At 42.9% G+C, this 12,777-nt stretch overlaps 1 protein-coding gene and 2 pseudogenes across 1 annotated transcript; 2 read left to right on the forward strand and 1 right to left on the reverse strand.

Annotated features, from left to right (window-relative positions):
* The first annotated feature begins 349 nt into the window (after positions 1 to 349).
* On the forward strand, positions 350 to 1,278 carry LOC139566682 (probable E3 ubiquitin-protein ligase HERC4; annotated as a pseudogene).
* Positions 1,279 to 1,405: 127 nt separating this feature from the next.
* LOC139566903 (beta-galactosidase-like) lies at positions 1,406 to 10,382 on the reverse strand (annotated as a pseudogene).
* Positions 10,383 to 10,482: 100 nt separating this feature from the next.
* On the forward strand, positions 10,483 to 12,777 carry LOC139566902 (coiled-coil domain-containing protein 86-like). Its single transcript, XM_071388275.1, has 4 exons — positions 10,483 to 11,228; positions 11,389 to 11,518; positions 11,816 to 11,890; positions 12,150 to 12,777. The coding sequence occupies exons 1-4, from the start codon at positions 10,672 to 10,674 to the stop codon at positions 12,288 to 12,290; spliced, it is 903 nt and encodes a 300-aa protein (XP_071244376.1). The 5' UTR covers positions 10,483 to 10,671; the 3' UTR covers positions 12,291 to 12,777.

Consider the following 12,777-nt stretch of genomic DNA (forward strand, 5'->3'; position numbering starts at 1 on the left):
CCCAGATCACTCCCATCTATTTGTCCATACCCTCAGTTTGCAGTGTTGTCATTGTTCATTTACCTCACTATTTTCATTACTCACTATTATAGGTGATGTGGGGTGACATAGCGGTGGACCTCGTCACAAGTGCTAACAAGCAAGATTATAGCAATATTTACAACTGACAAAATACAAGGTTTACAGTATGACACATTTTTCCATTGCTACAGCTACCCGGGTTGGGGTCAATTCCATTTTGGCAAAATCATCTCAACCTGTAATGTAATAGTATGAATGGAAAAACCATCATTGAAAGTAAATGGGGCTTCTCATTCCTTGAATTGACACCAACTGGCATTGACACCAACCTATACTAGCTACAACTCAATGGATAGCTGACTCTGTCTGTCATTCTTTTGACAGGAAGGAGTTTGTTGACACCTATGTGAACTACATCTTCAACCAGTCAGTAGAGAAGGTGTTTGAAGAGTTCAGGAAAGGCTTCTTCGAGGTGTGTGACATGGACGTGGTGGAGTTCTACCAGCCAGAGGAACTGAGGGGAGTGATGGTGAGGAAGGAGAACAATGACTGGGAAATGCTGAAACAGGTCAGAACCATGTGTTGTTACTACATGACTGAAGCTCAGTCCCAACTCTACCCCTAGCCAATTGTCTACATCTGAGAGCATTAGACAAGTAAAAACATTAAGATATGGTAAAAATGTCACCTAGCCTATCAGAGGGCAAGATGGAGCCTAAAAAAAACAACAAGTGTCCTAGGGGTTGATTTGGGATTCATGGTGAACATGTTCTGTGTAACACATTCTGCAACCTGGCTAAAATGTTGTTTTGATACATTGATTTGACAAATGGTTTGAATCGTGTCAAGTGTCTATTGCTTCACCATATTAGTTGGTGGCATCCCAACGTCATCACATTCTGGGAGGTGTTTGAGGAACTGACAGAGGATCAAAAGAACGCTTTCCTGTGTAAGTATGGAACATTTTCATTATAACAGATGAACACAAAGTAGGCTACTGAGAATTAAGTTATATTCTGTCATTCACTCCCCTTTTACCACCTGTGATCGTGTGCCCATCCTGGGTATGAACCAGACCAGTATGAATCATCTCCTCTCTAAAGCATTTCCCAGAGGCACTGATCTGTCACTCTCTGTAGCAGCTGCCCATATACCCCTTCAAAGGGACACTACAGAGCAGGCTTATAGAGGCTGTTGGCCACAACAGAGGTTTCTGGAATGAATAATGGGTGTATAGTGTTGCTGCTGTATTTACACTCCTCTCCTGTGTTCATCTTTTCATTGTTCCATAGTTGGGTTTAAGATTTGGAATGTTATATTTTGGTTGTATTTCAAATCCTAACTTCACATCTGTGCGGTACTATGTCATTTGTGTGTAATCATATTGCCTTCACATTTTATTAAAACATTTATAAATCAAAAAGTACAGCATGGTTCGTGCCTGCACATAAAAAAAAATGATAACAACCAAGAAATCCCAAAGTATTTGAAATAATCAAATTGTGCAAAAGAAGCAGATGAGGTTTCCAGTTGAACACAATAACTACTCATTTACAAGACACCCAAAATGGTTCATTACAAAAATCTATGAAAGCATAATATCCCAGTTTAGGTGGCACACAATAAGGCACAGATCATTTGGCACATATATTCCCAATCACAATTCCCCAATTCACAATACAGGGCAAGATTTAATGCAAGGCGCTATATAGCGCAGCACACTATAAGAAACTTTTAAAGGTAATTTACATTTGAGCAGACATGCCAGCGTTTACCATGAATGTGATCTCTGTGAACATCGGGGAAAATGCTTTTAAAAGCCGTATTGTCGGCTGCATAGAGCACTGGCCTAAAAACAAAAACAGCAGTACTATGGACCTCCAAGTTCATGATTTGAGCACCACTGACCTCAACTTATATTTAGGATACTACTCAAGTTCATAGCCCTTCTAAATGACTCATACCTACTGTTCAAATGACACGTACTTAATTCACCTTTGAATAAGCAGGAATCGTGTAAACAAAATCATGTAGGGTTTTAAGACACTGAATTGTCAAATAGAGGTAAGAGGTACAGCCACCCGTGATTCATGTACAAACATTACTTTTTGATTTAAAAAAAGGTCAGTGCAAATAGATCACATATAGTAAGTGCATTTTATCAGTGCTCATAAGAGATCCTCTTTATGGAACAGCGCCCTCTGGTGTTTGTGGTCAGACTTAACCGTGGCGTTCATGACTAGGGTGTTGGCGAACTCCACAGTACAGGGCCCGGAGGTGCATGTGTCCCCTCCAGCTCCAGGACGGTCACGTTGTTGGGCGCGGCCGTGCTCAGGATGCTAGCGGGCACGTACAAGGTGATTTGTGGGCCGCGAGCGGGCCAGTAGCAGCCCAGGTTGAAACCGTTGATCCACACCTGGCCCCAGTGATAAAAACAAACAGGATTCAGGATGTGTTCAGGATTCAGTAATGTCAGGGACCATGAACAAGTATGTTGCACCAGGGTATATGAAAATAACGTGGTTCAGTAAACCACGCTTATGTGATGAGTAACCTTGCCTGAGATCTGAAGAGGTGTGTCTAAGGCTAATTCCTAGGCTTTAGCTCAGAAGCCTGACGCACAGGTCAGTGATATTAGCTATAAGGTAATTTGTAGTTGACTAGTCAGTCACATTATGAGGTCATTTGCAGTTGATTAGTCAGTCACATTAGCTGTAAGGTCATTTATAGTTGACTAGTCAGTCACATTATCTATAAGGTCATTTGTAGTTGTGGTGCCTGCTCAGGAACAACACACAGTACAGCCATTTAACAACCAATTAAAATCTTCTTAAAGGTAAAACCCCACCTTTCTCCAGTCAAGGAACTGGATGTAGGTATCCTGGGGCAGGTCTGGGATGACGAAGGTGCAACCCATAGAAGGAGGGGACGGAGAGGGGAGAGGGAGGCCAGCCTCCCTGGAGTCCATCTCCCAGAGAAGACCCTGGCTAACAGCCCTGTCGATGGTGAAGACGAACCAGCCGGTGTGGATGTCGGCCCCCAATGTCAGGTTAGACACCAGGCCCTGGGTGGGTGGGTGGGTGGATTAGATAGATAGATAGAGAGACAGAGAGGAGAGAGAAAGAGAAGGGAGTCAAAACATGATAGTTGTGTATGTGCGCATAGGACACTTAGGGTTGGTTTCCCAGACTCAAATTAATAAATATGGTGGGCTGAAAAGCAGGTTCAATTAAAATTCGACAAAGTGCGTCTTAGTCCAAAACTTTGCTTAATCTATTTCCAGTGGGACCGAATAAGGTTCTGTAAAATTAAGTAGCTAATGGAAGGGTGCTGTATTATTGGTGGTTAAATGTTTACCATGGAGAGCCAGCTTGAAATAACATCTTGCCTTAAAGTTGTTGATGTCTTTCCCATAGTTGACTCAGCCCATATTCTCCACCAGTATGTCCACCTGACTCCCAGTCACGTTGATGGTCAGGGCCTAATCCCTCTCTAGGATTCCAGCAGCAACCTGGTGACAGACCATATTGAATTGCAACATACATATTCCTTTTTTGAAGAACCTGAAGACTTTTCTCTCTTCCTCTTTTGAGATAATAACCAGTGCCTCGGTCTGACTTTGTATGAATGACAGTGATCCCCAACCCTGGTTCTAGAGACCTATATGGTGTGCAGATCTTGGTTCCAGTCCAGCACTACAACACAGATTTCACTAACCAAGGTCTAAATTGGGTGTTCTAGTGCTGAGCTGGGACAAGAACCTGTCCTCCTTGGACAATGATTTGTGACCAGTGACCATTGTTGAGCACCAACATGTTAACTTGCAGCAAACCAAATGAACTGCAAGGGAAGTTTCGATGACTAACTCACCCCGTCGACTGATACATATGCCCGGTCATGGACTCCATTCAGTGGTGAGGACAGAGGTCTGCAGTCCACAGGCAGCTTGGTCCGATAGAGGACGAACCTAAATGGCGTTTGGAGAGAAAACAAATAAAAACGGACTAAACCCTCTCAGCCATTTTGGATCATAACAACCATAGCTGCTTCTACTTAGTGTAGAAAAGGACAGACCGACATTGAGCTTGTGGACGTACTTGGTTCATCTCAGTGAAAGTCAACGGGTGGATGCTTTGACCGGACCGGAGAAGGATAGTATATCTAGAGCGTCGACTACTGTGTGGAGCTGAGAATGCAAAAAGAAACACATTCTGTTGGAATCTCCTGGATTCTATTCTACACTGTGTACACTCCATGCTCAATCAACACAAGAGGAAAAAGAGAAAATATTAAATTTGCTTTTAGAGTATTATGACATGCCTATGATATAATGTATAAAATTAAAAAAACAACAACACTTAACCAGCTCTTGCACTTGTGCACTTGACCCCCCCTCCATTTAAGGAATAATGTACTTTCTATGGCTGTGATGTGGTTGTCCCACCTAGCTGTCTTAAGATGAATGAACTAACTGTAAGTCGCTCTGGATAAGAGCATCTGCTAAATGACTAAAATGCTACATGTAAATATTGCAACACTTCTCCGCACTGTGTGCAATGTATCAACAAAGTCAGGTAAAGTCATTTCTACCCGGCGCTGTGGCGTAGTTGGTTAAAGCGCCTGGCTAGGAAACAGGAGATCCCGAATTCGAGTCTCAGCAGTGCCTTTTTTAGCATTTCATTGTGCTGTGTAAACTTCTCTTTAATCCGTGCATATGACAAATAAACGTTGATAAAAGTGTTGAGTCAAATGTTTAATGTCTGATGACTATCTACCTTCTTCATTGGCACAGCTCCGTAGGCATATTTAGGTGTTGATGGAAGCACGGGTCCCTCTGGTATCTTCCGATACTGTTGGGAGAAAATACAGGTGGATATTACATCATTAGGTAATCATTTGTAAAACTGACCAATTTACCTTTAATTACTACCCATTTCAAGCCTATAAGAAGTCATGGTACTAAAATGCTGACCATAGAAACTTTGGCTATAAAAGTCACAAGAAAGCATCATCTAGTCAAAAATGGTGTATGTATGACAAGTTGTACGATATCTCTGTTACCAACCATTTTGATGACATCCTGGATGGCAAAACATTTGTCAGTGAGGTCTCCTGCCTCAGTGAGTGGGGCATCATAGTCATAACTAGTAGGCTGGGGGGCATTGGCACCTGAGAGTACGAAGAGAAAAACATTTGATTTTATTCAACGAGTGGGTCTAATCCTAAATGCTGATTGGTTAAAACCGTATTCCAGCAGGTGTCTATTCCACAAGTTACCACCAGCTAAATCTATGATGTTAAAATGCCTACTTACTCTGTTCCATCTGACTCAACTTTGTCTCGGGCCTAACAACACCCGTGCCAATATATCCTCCAAACACCAGCTTAATGGGTATTATCACTTAAATAAATTAATCTTCACATCATGGCCAAACCCAAATAAAGTGAAATAGATTGGGTTCTGCAATAAAGCAATAGAGAATATGGGATCATTGAACAATTTTACTCACCATTCCAGTATCCAAAATTGGTTCCTCCAATAAACATGTACAGTTGAAGTCGGAAGTTTACATACACTTAGGTTGGCATCATTAAAACTCGTTTTTCAACCACTCCACAAATTTCTTGTTAACAAACTATAGTTTTGGCAAGTCGGTTAGGACATCTACTTTGTGCATGACAAGTAATTTTTCCAACAATTGTTTACAGACAGATTATTTCACTTATAATTCAAGGCATCAGAATTCCAGTGAGTCAGAAGTTTACAAACACTAAGTTAACTGTGCCTTTAAACAGCTTGGAAAATTCCAGAAAATTATGTCATGAGGTGTGTACCTGTGGATGTATTTCAAGGCCTACCTTCAAACTCAGTGCCTCTTTGCTTGACATTATGGGAAAATCAAAAGAAATCAGCCACGACCTCAGAAAACTAAATTGTAGACCTCACAAGTCGGATTCATCCTTGGGAGCAATTGTCAAATGCCTGAAGGTACCACGTTCACCTGTACAAACAATAGTACGCAAGTATAAACACCATGGGACCACGCAGCCGTCATACCACTCAGGAAGGAGACAGAACGCGTCTCCTTCCTCTGTCTCCTAGAGATCAACGTACTTTGGTGCAAAAAGTGCAAATCATTCCCAGAACAACAGCAAAGGACCTTGTGAAGATGCTGGAGGAAACAGGTACAAAAGTATCTATATCCACAGTAAAACGAGTCCTATATCGACATAACCTGAAAGGCCGCTCAGCAAGGAGGAAGCCCCTGCTCCAAAACAGCCATAAAAAAGCATGACTATGGTTTGCAACTGCACATGGGGACAAAGATCGTACTTTTTGGAGAGATGTCCTCTGGTCTGATGAAACAAAAATAGAACTGTTTGGCCATAATGACCATCGTTGTGTTTGTATGAAAAAGAGGGATACTTGCAAGCCGAAGAACACCATCCCAACCGTGAAGCACGAAGGTGGCAGCATCATGTTGTGGGGGTGCTTTGCTGCCGGAGGGACTGGTGCACTTCACAAAATAGATGGCGTCATGAGGAAGGAAAATTATGTGGATATATTGAAGCAACATCTCAAGACATCAGTCAGGAAGTTAAAGCTTGGTCGCAAATGGGTTTTCCAAATGGACAATGACCCCAAGCATACTTCCAAAGTTGTGGCAAAATGGCTTAAGGACCACAAAGTCAAGGTATTGGAGTGGCCATCACAAAGCCCTGACCTCAATCCCATAGAAAATGTGTGGGCAGAACTGAAAAAGCGTGTGTGAGCAAGGAGGCCTACAAATCTGACTCAGTTACATCAGCTCTGTCAGAAGGCAATGCTACCAAATACTATTTGAGGGTATGTAAACTTCTGACCCACTGGGAATGTGATGAAAGAAATAAAAGCTGAAATAAATCATTCTCTAATATTATTCTGACATTTCACATTCTTAAAATAAAGTGATCTTAACTGACCTAAAACAGGGAATTGTTACTAGGATTAAATGTCAGGAATTGTGAAACTGAATTTAAATATATTTGGCTAAGGTGTATGTAAACTTCCGACTTCAACTGTATCTGCAGAGAGAGGTTTAAAACTAGTTGTCGATAGCTGAAAAATCCTCTGTGCCTTTTTGATGTTAAATGTTTCATGTGTGACTCACAGATTAACGCTGGCACCGATGGCGAGGATCTCGTTGAGGGACTTGGCCACGATGGTGGTGGACACTGTAGAGTGATGCTCTCCCCAGTGGTCCAGCCAGCCGGTGTAGAACAGAGTTCACCTGCAACACAAGATACAGTCAGCACTATCTGGCCATGCTAGAGAGGAAAGAAATTATCACCATTGACCATTTCTGTGTATATTTGAACTTGCATCAGTTCCCCCTTGACACTGATCTAAGGTCAGTTTTGCAATTTCCCTATTATCAGTATGGTAGTGATTTTGGAAATATAATTTGATTCTAGAGTTGTGCCTCAGAAGCCTACCTGGGCCAAAGTCCACAGTGCCGTAGAAGCCCTGCAGAGAGCCACACTTGAGGTACCCGACCCTGGCCCCGTCTGTGGTGAACAGCACAACGTCGTTCCCCAGGTGGGAGCGGAACAGACTGGTCAGGTGACTCGGGTAGTTGTAGTCACAGGCAAAGTAGCTGCCGTACTCACTCTCCACCTGAGAGAGAGAAGGGGAGGAGAGAGGGGGAGAGGGATGGTCTCTTGTTAAGGTGATGAGAGGCAATGTTTGACAAACAGTATTCTATTGAATTGTAGAGTTAAGGCACAATATGAAGTTATCCAAACTTTTGCTATTGATTCTCCAAATAATTTTTTATTAATCATTGAATATCAACATGGCTCACCTGAACAGTAATGGCGGGTCCACTGTTCTGAGAAAGGAACGCTTTAACATTGGCAGTAGTTTGCCCATCCACTTGTCAGTGGCCGTAATGTAATCTGAAACAAACGGATTTAGGTGTCATAAAAACACAATTATTATATTGTAATACTAATAGAATCCATTGCATTCTCATCTAACGGTCAATACACACCTGGGTCTGAGGAACGCAGGACCATGTCTTTCTTGTGGAGCAGCCAGGCAGGCAAGCACCCCTAAAGATCAAGTCATGAAATTGGCAAATTATCAGTCTGTCAAGAAATACACGGCTGGTGTAAAAGTGTCGTTACTACATTGTGACTTATCATCTTCCGAAAACAACTAGGAATACAGGCACAACATTATTACACATATCATCATGTATATTTATCATAAAACAATTGTTTAGTCATTCTCTCACCATATCCCACTCTCCACAGATGTAGGGCCCAGGCCTCAGTACAACCAGCAGACCAATGTCTTGGGCCAATTGCAGGAAGTGTTCTAGATCCCTGTCCCCAATGAAGTTGTACCGATCCGGGGAGGGCTCATGGAAATTCCAGGGGACGTACCTGGAATGTCAAATGTCATTTTTCAACCAAAATGGACAATGACGTAGTATTTAAGTCCATACCACCAGATGGTAAATCATAGCTCTGTCTGAGGTTTAAGGCCCGATGAAGGAATTCTGTCTGGTTATCAACATTTGGAGGTGATTTGATTAAATGGCTCTTTCTTTGAATTACTTTGAACAACGTTAATTCTATGTCCAAATTGGCCAATGAAATGACTAACTGAAAACTAGAAGGACCATTGAAGACACTAATCTAACTGGTTGGCATTCAGTGTATTTATGACATAGTGGCCAGTCTACATTTGTCTGGCTACCCAGACTCCTTGCTAAACGCTACGCCAAGCCTACGGACTTAAGTTTCTTCTACACAATGAGTCTGGATCGGAGTATACCTCCCGACGCTTCACCGAATGCGAACACATTCTGGGCCGTCTCATTGGTCTAGAAACCGATGGGTTGTGCCAGTGCCAGAACACACATGGGTAAAAGAGGCGGTTTGAAAAATCATCATTGGCTTTGATACTCTGATTGGTTAGAGACAATCCAATCGCTGATGATGCCATTGTTTTTTACAACGCCCCTCATCACCACAAACGGCTTCAATGATGGCAGTCTCAGACTAAAGTATGTAGCAAATGACAGAGCGGCAGAATAACTTAGTGTGAGTCGTCAGGCTATGTCTACATACACCTGAATGGCGTTCATTTCCGGACATATACATCTTGACTAGCCTGTCTTTCCATTAGGCCCTGGGGATCCTGTTGTAGTGGATGCTACCGGAGATGTAGCGGAACTCTTCCCCATCCTTACGGAAGTAGTCATTATTGTGTTCCACACTGAAAGTCTGCGGCACTCCAAGCTGACAGAGATTTCAACAAAGTAAGAGTCACATATAGTAGTTTTTAAATCTGGGGGAGCCATGGAGTCAGTGTGCTGTTTTTATTATGGCTACATCAAACTGACTTTAGAGAGAGAGTTGTCTGACGGACCACATCTTGAGAGCAATTTATATAATTTCATTGCAGTCATGTAACTGTTCTGTTACAGGTTCAGCTTTTTAATGGTGAAGAGATGATTTATCAGGTGATGGCACAAGGTTGGCAACAACAACGTGACTGCCAATCGTTGAGCTCTAGTCAAGTGCTGTTGTTGGGTGTATAAAATGAAAAGGCCTACATCTCGATGAAAATTAATAGGGAGAGGAAAAGAGGATATTCCAATGCACATTTACGTTATGAATTTGCAGTATATCAACCAGACAGATTGGGTAACCCACAGTTCACAGGGACTATAAACGTTCTCACCACCATATATATTGTAGTGATAGGGGGGGAAGGGGAAGTCCAGTCCGGGGTAGTGGGAGAGAATGAAACTGGGCCGACATTCTGCTTTGTTTTCTGTTGCCAAAACTAGATCGTTTACGAACACAGTGCACTATATTTTACTTACTTGACGCTTTGCCAAAGTTGAAAAGGCCTACTTCTCGATTAAAATTAATACAGATACAGAGTGGGAAAGAGGTCATTCTAATGTACATTTAGGTTATTCATTTCTATAGCTTGCAGTAGATCAACTGTGATAGGTAATGTCAGCTAAGCAGTTTGAAATGTTTCTAGCTAGCTACTATACTTTGAAAGCAATCAACCCAGATATGCTAAATCAGTGCACTAGCGGGTAAATTGTTCCAAGGAACATGCGATTAGTTCAAGTTGAAGGCTAATCTAAACATCATTCAAGTTAAGTGCATTCCAAAAGCAGGCTTGAATTCTGACTAGGTAACGTTAGCTTGCTGTATGTATTTTTTTCTCTCCAACTAATTCAGTCTAAGCTACTACGAAATGAACTATGTAAGAGTACTTGCTGTACTTGTAAACATGGAACACAATAGCACAACTCCAACCCGGCATGAGCAAGCCATGTTTGAATGTCGTGATGCACTGACTGAATGTCAACAAATGAGATGCGGAAGTTGACGAAGTCATGTGACGGTGTGTTATGGCAGTACCAACGCCTTACCGGTAGGCGGCAGTCTCATGGAATGCCTAAGGCACAAACTGTATGCTCGTACTTCCTGTCATCTCTTCTCCCTCGGTGGTAATAAGTATCATAAACACACGTGGGCTTCCGAACTCTGCTCATATTGTCTTCTCTAAAGGTCTGTAAATAACAACATATGTATTGATTAGTTGTGGTCACGCCATCATATCATTTCGACAACATGTCGACAAGTGAGAAAACAACACCAAACGAAGGACTGGATGCCGAAGAGGACGAGTTGCCTCCTCCCGTTGTGACTCGGACTCGTAGCGGGCGCAGAGTACGGACCCCCGCTGTGTATCTTGACTCTGAAGTGCCGAAGACTCCAACACGCCGAACAAGGAAATCTGTCATTCAAGAGTTACCGAATGAGAATGCAGAGAACCAGACGGAACCCAAACCAGCGGTTGTAGTCGTGGAACCCGTTGCCGATGAGGCTCGTGCGAAAAAACTTCCAAGCAGGGCGTCCAAATCAAATGCATTGGCAACAGCTGAGGAAAAACCAGTCAAATCAGACACACCTGTAGAGAAATCATTAGGTACATTTATTCCAGCTGTGTCACATCATTGCACCGAGAAGGAAAACAAGGTTGGTCCCGTACCAATGGAGACTGTTCCGGACCGCCCAAATAAAACAGCCAAAAAGAGGACTCGTTCAGAGTCTAATGAGAAACTTGGCCAGATACCGTTAGGGAAACCGAAATCCGGACGGGTATGGAAAGACCGCAACAAGCAAAGGTCAGTAGTGGCATATAGGGGCAAGTTGTAATAGCCTACAATGTATTAACTGCATGCATATGCAAACTATTACTAGTCAGCCCAGCCAATGCAAACACTGTGCCTATGGTGACCATAAATTGTTTGAAATGTACCTTTTTATATGTACCTTGATTTTCAGGTTCTCTACTCTTGTAAGAGACAAGCCACTGTGCTCCTCCTGGGAGAAGAAGATGGCGGCCAAGCGAGAGAAGGAGCTGGTGAAGAAGTATTCCCTGCAACTGAAGGAGGACAAAGCCAGGGAGAAAGAGGTCTGTCACCTGTTCATATGAGTGTAGTGATTAAACTGCGTAGGAAACTCTGCAATCTCAGACTTAAGACAACTGGGAACTCGAGGGGGGGGGGGGGTGTTCTGAACTCCGACCTCTTTCTAGAGTGCTGACTATTCCGACCTGAAACTCACTGACAGTGACTTGATCTCGTATTTTTGAGTTCCCAGTTCTTTAACACACCATTGGTATATGGACCACAGAGGTTGGCAGTGCAACTGTGATTATTTAAGCATCCCCTCATGATGTAATTGTTTGGGTGTCTTTCGCCCCGTACAGGAAAAGAGGAAGCGGCATGAGGAGAACTTGAAAAGGCGAGCTGAGAATGAGAGGAAGGCCGAAGTTGTGCAAGTGGTAAGTCAACACACAGTCCCACGTGATCCCAAAGGATGGCGTCTTTGTTTCTCACTGTAACCTACGTGAGCCAGGCAGATCTGTTGTTGACTTCAGGGGCTATATGTGTTGTCACATTCTATGATCAGGTTCCCCCATGTACATGTTATCTTTTATGATCTAAAAGGCAATAATGATCCTAAATCAGTCCTCTGACGCTTGATACATATGGCCCCAGGCTAAAAGCTACATCTTATTTTTTGTGACGTCTCCATCCCAGATCCGGAACACAACAAAGATCAAGAGGATGAAGAAGAAACAGCTGAGGAAGATTGAGAAGAGGGACACACTCGCCATGCTGCAGAAATCACGGCCCAGGAACCCAAAAGCTGCACAGAAAGGTGGCGAAGCGGACAAGTAGAGGGAGTGCTCAAGTTGACATTCAGAAGCACCCCCCTAGGTACTTCATGTAGATATGAGAGAACTGGTCAGAAAAGGGGCTTGCTCCGTCTGCTACACGCAATGACCCGGTGTTGTAGTTCCTCCGGGATAAAAAGGCGCAATTTACCATATTGCTTAAAATCTATCCAATACTTTCGGATGTGCCTAGGGCCGACATGGCTATGCTTACTGTGTGAGGCTGCTGGGACTGGAGAGCATGATCAGCGAACCCTTTCAAAACAATTAACCATCTGTGGAGCATTGCAGATGCAAAAAGTGCCTCCTGCCTCTTTTGGAAATATTCTTATCTTTACTTGGAACTTCTCAACTTGTAATGCAATGTTCCATTAAACAAACCAAATTGTTCTACACTTATACCACATCCCAACCTTTTGTCGTGGGCCATTAGATTATGCTTTTTGCCCACTTCCGTGTGTTGCATTAGAGGAATAAAGTTCTAAAGCAAG

Source organism: Salvelinus alpinus, chromosome 39, assembly GCF_045679555.1.
Source record: "Salvelinus alpinus chromosome 39, SLU_Salpinus.1, whole genome shotgun sequence".
NCBI lineage: Eukaryota > Metazoa > Chordata > Actinopteri > Salmoniformes > Salmonidae > Salvelinus > Salvelinus alpinus.

Bases quoted from the DNA above. Each gene is read 5' to 3' on its own strand.
- LOC139566902 (XM_071388275.1), top strand. From the start codon at position 10,672: ATGTCGACAAGTGAGAAAACAACACCAAACGAAGGACTGGATGCCGAA. The intron at 11,229-11,388 runs GTCAGTAGTGGC...CTTGATTTTCAG, and splicing joins AAAGACCGCAACAAGCAAAG to GTTCTCTACTCTTGTAAGAG. The intron at 11,519-11,815 runs GTCTGTCACCTG...CGCCCCGTACAG, and splicing joins ACAAAGCCAGGGAGAAAGAG to GAAAAGAGGAAGCGGCATGA.